At 46.6% G+C, this 10,697-nt stretch overlaps 1 protein-coding gene across 1 annotated transcript; it reads right to left on the reverse strand.

The window, feature by feature from the left end:
• Positions 1-1,577: 1,577 nt before the first annotated feature.
• CCR1 (C-C motif chemokine receptor 1) lies at positions 1,578-8,279 on the reverse strand. The gene is made up of 2 exons (XM_003818470.5): positions 8,121-8,279; positions 1,578-4,178 (listed from the first exon to the last, which is right to left on the reverse strand). Exon 2 carries the CDS (start codon positions 4,165-4,167, stop codon positions 3,100-3,102), a length of 1,068 nt encoding a protein of 355 aa, XP_003818518.2. The 5' UTR covers positions 4,168-4,178; positions 8,121-8,279; the 3' UTR covers positions 1,578-3,099.
• Between the last annotated feature and the right edge of the window lie 2,418 nt (positions 8,280-10,697).

Below are 10,697 nucleotides of genomic sequence, written 5' to 3' on the forward strand. Positions count from 1 at the left end.
AACATTCTGAGGGTAATGATGATAATGAGGCATCGTATTTGCAACTTGCTCTCAAATGATTGTGGAGAAAAAATAACATTGTATATCTATCTATATCTAGCATCTAGATCTAGATATGTATGTATGTACGTATCTAATATATATTAGATTCATCTAGAGAATGATGAATTTAACACAAACATGGTAAAATGCTGACAACTGGTGAGTCTGAATAGGGGACAAGGGAGTTGTGCTCTTCTGGCAGACTTTCTGTAAGGATGAAATCGAAAAGACAACGGGGACAACAATAGCGACGAGTCTGGGGCTGCACCCCATTAGCACAGGACCAGGGCATGGGAGGGGCAGGAGAGGCAGTCAGGAGGAGCTGGAATTTCTTAAGTGACCAAGGAAAGGTGCTGGCAGACATCTTATTGGATAATGTTGGAGGAATACTACCCGATTTCCCTAACTTTATGTTATTTAATCCTCAGAACAGCAGCATGAGGTAGATACCAGGCTCCTCTTCACTTTATAGATTAGGAAATTGGAGCTCAGAAATTGAACTTCACTCAGCCAGCATTTACTTAGTGTTTACTATGTGTCAAACATTACCGAGGTTACACGCACAGAAAATATTAAGTGTGATCATCTATGTATGTGTGTGCATTTATAAAACAGTACTAGAAGGAAATGTACTAAAACAGTAGTATAATAAGGGAGGCTATATTTGGGGAGCGGAATTGCACAGATGTTTTCATTTTTCTCCTTTGTGTTTTTTAGCTATTTCTAGTTTTCTACAACTAGAAATTCCCTTTGTAATAAGGGAAAAAACAAGTATTACTTCAAAACGGAATTGGAGGATCTTGTGAAATATTCCACATTATGATTTCACTGTGGACCAAATACTGTTTTCTGATGCAGTTTTATTTTACTAAAGCAATAGACAAATATGTCTTAATTCAGTTAAGCCTCCTTTCCACACACTGAGAGCTGGTGGGTTTACAACTGGAAAGCTGACATCCACTTGGACTCCTAAGGCCTATATTTGTCTATATTTTCTGTGTGGGGGTGTAAGCCCAGGTGGCATGACCTCCTCTATCCCAGACGAAAGTTTTCAAGACCATCATGACACCAGCTTCTTTGTACAAAGACCACATGTGAACACAATTCCCACTGAAGGGGGCGGGTGGTTTGGTAAGAGTGCAGCTCTAGTGTCCACAAAAGGAGAAAAGTCAGCCCAATGGTGTCACTGTATTGTAAGGTGGGACACCCGTCAGCTTAGGGTGTCTTCTGACTGATGATTCCTTCTTCCCTTTTACTGCCTTGGCGCCCTGAGCTCTGCAGTCCCCCCAACCCCCTGCCATGCTGCCTGGGCCCTGTTGGCATCCCTGTGTCTGTCTGGCTCACTGAGCTGAGCACCCTGCAAGAACAGACATTCCTCATGCACCAGTGTCTCTCATGGCTCAAGAGCTTGCTTTGAATGGAGCCCACAGTCATCACTGTTGGGTTGAACTGATTTGTGCAAGCAATAGTGGGTAAACAGATGGAGTAAATTAGGGTGCATCCCTGCCAAGGACTTCAGTGCAGGCACCAAAAACAATGCTTTGAAATGATTTATTCACCTGGGAAAGTGATCACAACTTGCTGCTAATTAAAACCAACAACAGAACAGTGAGTACAATTGAAGTCCATCATTGTTATTATCATAAATATGCACCCAACAAAAAACAAACTAAAAGAAAATACACTCAAAAGCACACAGTGGGCACATTTTGTCTTTGGGTAGTGGAAGTGTAGGTAATGTCAGTGTTTGGGGTTTTTCTTTGAATTTTTAAGCTGTTTTAGAAATAAGTTTTGTTATTAGGAAAATTATTTTTAAAGAAATATACATCTGAGGGAAAAGAGAACAAAGGCATGATAAATAAGGGGTCCTTGGTTGGAGATAATGCATCTAGAATATTTTGGATAAATAAGCTACTTTGAGTTAAGGGCCTTCTCGGCCTCCTACATCAACACAGAATCTCACCCCACCCTCCTAGTAGACACTTTCCTCCCAACCCCCTATCAGCTACAAATACTGTCAGCTTACACAGCAGGCCTTTTTTTTTTTTTTTTTGCTGACAAGTCCAAGATGGCAGTCGGAACTCTGACCCATAAAACCAGAAGGCTTAGATGAAGAACAAAAAGAAGGGAAACCAACCCTGCTTCCTTTTGCCTGTTATTAATCGCTGCAATAAAGCCATTAGAATCTACCAACATATCACCCAACTTGAAGAGAAGGGAGATTCTGAAAAATAGTCAGAAAAGAAGGGTAAATGGAAATGATGAGTTCCTCCCCTTTATGGCTATTTTAAGAAGCACACCATGTTATTCATATGGCCCGTGCTTAGCCCACTCCCTGAATTGTTTGATTTTAGTGGATATAAAAATTCTTCCTAAGGGCTTTCTTAGTTCCACTGCCAGCAGTAGTTCCCCATTTCTATTTCTCATTAGGTCTCAATTCTTCCATCATGAGTTCTATGTTCCCCAGGATTCCAAGAGCCCAAATCCTGCGGTGGAAGTGAAGGGGAGGCAGATGCTGGCTACTGATTGGCTCTGGGACTCAGAGTGGAGTCACTGTGGAAATCACTATTTCCAAGTTCTTTGGCAGTGGGAGGGTGGGGGGGTGGGTGATGGAAGAACAGAAATTCCTCATACATCAGTGTCTCCCATGGCTTAGGAGCTCACTTTGAATGGAGCCCACAGTCACCACTACTGGGTTTAATTGGTTTGTGCAAGCAATAGTGGGAAGTGGGTGACTTTGTTGACAAACGCTAATGGTCACAAATCTGAAATCTTGCTTGAGTCCAAGCCCTTCTCTGGTACACTTAGTCCCAGTCTCTGGAATATTTGGTTTTGCTCATTCATCTTCTTTCTACCAGGGGAGAAGTTCATGGAAAAGACTGAAGCCCCAGAAGCCTCAGAAGCCCCAGGCCACCATTACATTCCCTCTCTATCCCAAGTGGCTGTGACTCCATGCTGTGCCAAGAGTCAGAACCTGGCTGGGAGAGCCAGGCCGCTGGCTCAGTGTGCCTGGCAGGTCACGCCTGCTTATTTTGGGTTGGCCTCCTATGGTCTGAGTCAGAACCCAGCAGAGAGTTCATGCTCCCCTGTGGAGGGAGATGTGGAGCTGACCCTCTCCAGCCTGTCCACGGAGAGGAAGGGGAGCCATTTAACCAGGTGCACAGCCACACGCCTGTGGAACAACTGCCGCAGGTACTTCTGGAACCTCTCACCAACGAAGGCGTAGATCACTGGGTTGACACAGCAGTGCGTGTAGGCGATCACCTCCGTCACTTGCACAGCCAGGTCCAAATGTCTGCTCTGCTCACACTCATGGGTGAACAGGAAGTCTTGGAAAACAGAAATAAGTATAGTCAAATTGTAGGGGGTCCAAAAGAGAAAAAAGATGATCATGATGACAAAAATCAAACGGACAGCTTTGGATTTCTTCTCATTTGGTCGTCTTAGCAGAATCTTTATAATCCCTGTGTAGCAGATGATCATGACCAACAAAGGCAATACCAGCCCAAAGAGGTTCAGTTTCAGAGCCTGAAACAGCTTCCACTCTCGTAGGCTTTCGTGAGGGAAGTGAAGGCTGCAGGTGTGGTGAGTGAATTCCCATTGGGTCTTGGAAAAGTATAAGCCTGGCATGGAAGCCAAGATGGCCAGGGCCCAAACGATGATGCTGGTGATGACACCAAAAGTGACGGTCCGTGCCCGCAAGGCAAACACGGCGTGGACGATGGCCAGGTACCTGTCAATCGTCAGCAGGATGATGAAAAAGATCTCGCTGTACAAGCCTGTGTAATAAAACCCAGAGAGGATCTTACACATGGCATCACCAAAAACCCAGTCATCCTTCAACTTGTAGTCGATCCAGAAGGGAAGCGTGAACAGGAAGAGCAGGTCAGAAATGGCCAGGTTCAGGAGGTAGATGCTGGTCATGTTTTTTAGCCTCTTGTATTGCACAAGGACCAGGACCACCAGGATGTTTCCAACCAGGCCAATGACAAATACCAAGGAGTACAGAGGGGGCAGCAGTTGGGCCCCAAAGGCCCTCTCGTTCACCTTCTGGCACGGAGTTGCATCCCCATAGTCAAACTCTGTGGTCGTGTCATAGTCCTCTGTGGTGTTTGGAGTTTCCATCCCGGCTTCTCCTACAGGTTAAAAAAAAAAAGATTTGTCTTTACTCTGCTACTAAAGGCAGTGGGCACTGGACAGTAAAGACAAGGGAGAGGTAACATTTTTTCAGCCACTCCGTAAATGTTTATTGAGTGCCTTCTGTGTACCATGCCCTGGGGACAAAATGGAGTATTAGAGAGACCCAGGTCCTCTCTGCCTTCTTGGAATCTTAATCTAACAGGGAGTGGAAGCAATAAGTAAATAAGTGCACAAATCATTAATTCAATCATTTCAGCAAAGAGTTTTGTAAGGGATAAGTTCAATGGGTGGAAAGCCAGAGGGAGACCTTACCATACTATTCATAACCAACACTTCCTAAGCACCCCCATGGGCTAGGCACTGGACTTAGGGTTAAAGAGCCCTGGAGGGGTCCCATTGTTGTTCTCATTTAAGAGGTGATGAAACAGAGGTTCAGAGTGGTTAGGAAACATGTTCAAGGACACACCTCTTGTGAGAACAGACCTGGAGCTCCAACCCAGCTATGCATCATTCTCATGCCCGGCCCTGACACCACTACGCTTTCCTGCCGCTGTCCCCGAGCAGTAGCTTTGCACTGTGGAGCCCACAGGAGGACTCTGAGAAGGAAAATGGTCCTGGCTCAGAGAAAGATACATGGCTTTTGGTCTAAGAAGATTCTCAGCCGAGAGTGACTTAGTACCCTTGGGGCACTTGGAAATGTGTGGGCATTTGTTGTTGTTGTCACCAAAACTGGGGGATGTTACCGTCATTTGGTAGGCAGGGCCAAGGATGTCCTACAGTGCAGAGATCATTCTACCCCAAACACCAATGGTGTTGCCATAGTGAAATCCTAGTAGGTCAACCACATTATTTTGGAGATGAGGACACTGAGGGCACCAGAGTGGGCTGAGCCTGACCCACATTGCACAGCCCTTAGGTGGCACAGGTAGATCTAAGGTCACTTTGCAGACCTCCTGAAGGAGAGGAAAGTGCAGGCAGAGAGGGGGGAGGTAACCTGGTCAGAAAAAGAGAAAACTGGGCATCAGGGGAGGAAGAGTTCAGAATGGTCTGGAGCTATGAGGTGATGTTACACAGTGACTAGCTGAATTCTGCTGAGATAAGCTCTTAGATATTTTTTCCCACGGATGCCTTAAAGCAAACAAAAATGAAACAAAAAAGAATCACTCTGTAGGTTGCCTTTGTAGGACTTCTCCCAGTCCCTGCTTTTTTGGCACTTGAATCCTTTCCAGTTGCTTATTAAAGATGCCTCCCCAAATGGAGCATGGGCTTTGGTGTAACCTACGAGCTTTGTGACTTTGGATAAATTATTTTACCTCTCTGAGCTTCATTCCTCATCTGCAATGTGGGAAAGCAACTCTTATCTTGCAAGGCTACTGTGAGGTAATGTATGAGAAAAGTGCCACCATCACCCTCCCACCACCACCACCTGGCAACAGCCAGGCCCCTTATTGAGGGCCTGGCAAGAGCCAGGCCAGGGCACTTTTCTTGGGGACCTTCCCTGAGAGACCTCCTTCACTGCAGGAGCCCTTCCCTAAGGCCTGTCACCACCAGCACATCCCAGGCACCAATGTCCAGGATGTCCCTGGCTGGCTGGTATACCCTGTCTCCCATCCCCCCTGCCAAATTTCTTTGTAGTTAATCTAGAAAGTGATTTTTCTTGATAACGGTGGACAATGATGGTCCCTTCCATGTGAATGACATTTGAAATTGTCAATCTATTGCCGCCAATCTAAATTGATTTGACCCAAATACCAATCAGTAAAGTAGGTGGCACCTACTTTATAATTTCTATCTTAACCTGGGTCTCTGGTGTTCTTCCTTCTACTCTCCTTAAGGAATGTTTCCTGCTTACACAATTCACATTTTTTCAATAGCCATTGTAAAGGAAATTAAGGCACATGGAGGGTATAGGGCACCCTGGCTGGAAAGGGAGATACTGTATTAGGGTGAGAAGCGAGGAGCTTTAATTTTTTATCAAACCCATCCCCTGGCCCACTCCTCCATCTCCAGAGAGATCCAATCAGCCCTCTTTCTGGAGAGAGTCAGGCTAACGGTCACTAACAAAGCTGTGTTGGCAGTTTCTAATTTCTGCAGCCACAGCCATTGCTGATGAGGGCAGACAGTTCAGTTTGATAGTCAGCACTTTTCGGTGGGCTGGCAGGTTAACAGTGGAAGTATGCAAACAGTTTGGAAAGCACAAAGAACAGCTAGTGCAAGGCTGATCCCATGAGTCCAGTTTCTGGGAAGGTTTGGCAAAGGCAAAGGCAAGTTGGGTCAACATTGTCAGGTGGCATTTTAAACCGAGTCACCTCCATACACCCCCCTACCTCCAACCCATTTGTTATTTCCCCAACTTGTTAAGCCCCAGGCAACCACTCCAAGGCATGCTGTTCCTAAAGGGAGGTGATCTGGGGTGGGGCCCGAGAAGAGAAACCAAAGGACCATGTTGTCATCTAATCTGCCAGCCCTGCTGTAGTCTACTGCAGAAGTCTGCCTCAAGGCCACTGCACAGTGGTCAGCTATAGCCCTGGATCCTGGACCCTCCACTGCCAGTGTCTTCCAGCCTGGGAGTTGGTGAAGTCTCTGAGCAGAGATAAAGCAGTCTGTGATGGTGAAAGACACCCAGGCCTATGGTGCGCTGGCTGGCTTATACTGGTTTATAAGTGCCAATTGCGTGCATCTCTTCCCCACTCCACATTCAGCATGTTGGTAGCTTGAAACTGACCACAGTGGGGGCATTTATATCATGAAAATCAACAAATGTTATAAAGCAGGGATCTTTTCTTCAGAAGAGTCAGTTGTTGAACATTACCAGCACATCACTGCCCAGGCCCCACATTCTGAACAGTCCAGCACTGTCCCACTGCTCGGTGCGGGAACTAAAGGATCAGTGAGTGGCACATAGCCTGGTGCCAGGTTGTGCAAACTTTTGGGAGTTTCCATCTCTTCTTTGAAATCTGGGACCCACCAAGACCACCTATGAAGTAGATACCTATACGGAGCCACCATGCCCCTCTATCTTCAGAACAAAATCCTGACCTGTGTCTTTGTTAGTAGAGCAGAACAGATGCCCCCCAAGATCACCTGGCCAGCTCCTTGCCTTTGGGTGAGTGAAAGCCTACCTCTTCCAAAGATAGCAGTGCCAATTTTGAGGATCCTTGGTTCTAGTCTTCTTAAGAGATAGGTTCAGTATCAAATCATCCTTGCATCTGCCAAGATTTTTCTAACTAATATTTCCCTCTTGCTATAATTTCTTCATACACCATGTTTGGTTTTCCTTTACATGGGGGAATTTGGCAAGCAATTTTTTTTTTTTTTTTTTCAGACAGACTCTTGCTCTGTCGCCAGGCTGGAGTGTAGTGGTGCAATCTCAGCTCACTGCAACCTCCACCTCCCGGATTCAAGTGATTCTCCTGCCTCAGCCTCTTGAGTAGCTGGGACTACAGGCATGCGCCACCATGCCCGGCTAATTTTTATTTTTAGTAGAGACAGGGTTTCACCATGTGGCCAGGATTGTCTCCATCTCTTGACCTCATGATCCACCCGCCTCGGTCTCCCAAAGTGCTGGGATTACAGCCGTGAGCCACTGCGCCCAGCCAAGTAATTTCTTATTGAATAGGTTTCCACAGAAAACACCTTTTGTCCCTTAGTACTGACTGACTTTCTTAATCAGTAACCAACAGCCAATCCTTCAAGTAAGCTTCCTTTTTAGCAAAAAAGCCTATATTTCAACTGAGCACCCAGCTTTATAAATCCACCATTCTCAGTATTGCTACAGTATTAATTGCCTTGGAGATGCATCCATGGGCTACTTAGACATTTGCCCGGCCCTCAAAGAATTCCCCCTACCTTTGAGGAGCCCCTAGCTGCATGCATGTCTTTGAACAAGACTGCCCTCCACAGTAACAGATAAGACAGAAAAGACAAGTGACACTTACTCTGGTTCCAAGGGACTTTGTCCGTGAAGTCTTTGTTTCTGGGGCTTTCTGGGTTTTTATGAATTCAAGTTTCAAGGTCCTGACCAAGTAGGAAGTACTCAGCTTCCTGTGTGATGATGGAGAATTGGCTCCAGTTTCACAGTCTTTCAAAATGACAAGAAAGGGACAAAGTTCTTCTTTTTGTGTGGTTTGGTGCTCATGAATGGCCACAACGCCCACCAGTGGCCACTTCCTGGAAGCCAAGTTAACTGCGAGGATTTTCTCTGCTCACTCTGAGGCTCTTGAGTCTTGGCCCTGGGAGCTCAGCCTTAAGGGAATTGGGGGCAGGTGAAGCTGAGTTGGGTGAGGTGGGTGGCAGTGAGATGTTCCCAGAATGTTTGGAGCAATTGAAGTGTGGGATGTGTGTATGTGGGATGGGGGCAGGGCATAGAGCTCTTGTGGTCAGCGGCAGACTTCTTTTTTTTCTTCTTCTTAAAGATTGTGAATGGAAGGATTTAAACTGGAACCCTGAGTCCTGTTCCTCAAAACTAATTGACATGGGTGCTCACAGAGGCAGCAGCTTCTCTTTGGCACCCCATGCCCCTTGGCTTCTGGGAGCTCACTGTCCCTCTGCTCTCTGCTCCCCAAGTCCCTCCCCACCAAACCTCAGAGAGTGGCTTTGCCCCAGGAACCTCCAGCATGGAGGGAATATAGGTCTGTTGGTTATGTTTTGACCTTCCCTTTCTGATGCCCCATTCCTGCTTTATGTGATGGTCAAACATGGGCCAAGTTCAAATCCCAGCTCTCTACCTGTGACATGGGCAGATCACTCACCTTTCTAAGTCTTGGTTCCTACTCTGCTAAATGAGAGTACTGAATGCTTACCTCAGAGGAGAAGCATGAAGTCAACTTGTACATGAAAAATGTCAGAGTGCCTGGCACAGTGAAAAATGTCTGACAAATGATGAGTACTGTGACTCTCCTCACAACTGCCAACACCTACTCTGCCTCTGCCCTTGTGTCTTCTATAAAGTGGGGACACCCCTAACCTTCCTCACGGCATTGCTACAAAGCACTGTTTCAGAAATCATCAGTGTGAATGTGCTTTGAAAAGATCACTTGTCTCTTCATGGTTCAGTTTCCTTATCTGTAAAATGAAGAATTCAGACAAGATGGCCTAAGCTTGACATCTGATCATCACTCAGCTTCACCCCGAAGAAATAAATGGGGGTCTGCATGTGCCTGGCTATTTGCAGTACTTTGCTGGTGGATCAGTTTCCAAAGAGAACAGAGGCTTGTGAGGCCTGCCTTTTCGTTGATCCTGTCTAAGGTAAGGGACACGGTCAGTACCTCATCCTTGACCAGGCTTCCAGCTCTGCTCTAGGTTTCATTTCACAGAGGGGATGTACCAGGCAAATCTGCTTGTTCATTGAACAAATATTTATTCAGTACTCACAATGTGCCAGACATTGTGTTAGGTGCTTGGGATATAGTGGTGAAGAAAGAGGCTGGATCCATTCTTTGAGAGCTTATAGCTTAGGAAGGATCACAAACAATTAACCAAGTTACCACAATGAGGAACAGCTTTTGTAGTGGCCTGGGAAATACCCTGGGCTAAGGAAGGGTGCATCGAGGGTGGGAAGGGGTGAGGAAGTCCTTTAGAGCAGTGGTTCTCAAAGTGAGGTCCCTGGACCAGCAGCATTCACATTCCCTGGGACGTTGCTAGCCATGCAAATTCTGGGGTTACATGCCAGATATACTGACTCAGAAATCCTGGGGATGCGGCCAAGCAATCCAGGTTTTGACAAAGACTGGCATATGATTCTGATGCATGCTTAAATTTGGGGGGCATGGATCTAGCTTAAATTTGGGGGGCATGGATCTAGATTTTCTCAATGCTTTTGGCTCAGAGTCCCATGTGATCTTTCTTCAGAAGAGTTAGGCTGGACCAGCTGTGAGCTAGGAAGCCTTCTTTCTCTCCTTAGCTCAAGGCCTAAACAAGAGGCTGCTCAGTTGCCTGCTCTGTCTCCCCTCCCACACCCACACTCAGGTCTCCTATGGCCTTGCAAACCCCTTAGTGCACACACCCCTCTCACCACAGCAGATGTGTACAATGGGGGCAGCACAGAGAGACAAGAGAGAAACCAGCAAAGAGGGATGACCTTGCTCCATCCATTTCTCTTAAAAGCCCTTTGACTCCTCTCCTTAAAAGCTGTAGTGTTCTCTCAAGGTTGCCATATTGTCCTTGATCCACATCAATGTTCCTCTTCCTTGGAGAGAAGGGGGAGATGTGGGCAGCTTCCTTTGCCCCAGAGAGGTTGCAGTGGAAGCCCAGCACTAAGCCAAACCCTGTCCTGGGACAGCCTTCCACCCCAGCCTTGGCACCAATGTTCAGGGAAGAGATGCAGGGGACCCTGCCAGTGGTGGATGTGGATGACTCTGTCTTTAACACCTGCAGAGCTCATGGACCCTGGCCGTCATCAGGTTCAACCTCATATTCAACTGCTGGGCCTTGTCTTCTGGCCACACACTCTCTCCAAATCAGCGATGGTGGGGAACTGAGGAGCCAGAGGCCATTGTGGAAGAACTCCAAGAAAA

Source organism: Pan paniscus, chromosome 2 (assembly GCF_029289425.2).
Source record: "Pan paniscus chromosome 2, NHGRI_mPanPan1-v2.0_pri, whole genome shotgun sequence".
Classification (NCBI taxonomy): domain Eukaryota; kingdom Metazoa; phylum Chordata; class Mammalia; order Primates; family Hominidae; genus Pan; species Pan paniscus.

Excerpts from the sequence above, each read along its gene's own strand:
- CCR1 (XM_003818470.5), bottom strand. The coding sequence starts at position 4,167 with ATGGAAACTCCAAACACCACAGAGGACTATGACACGACCACAGAGTTT.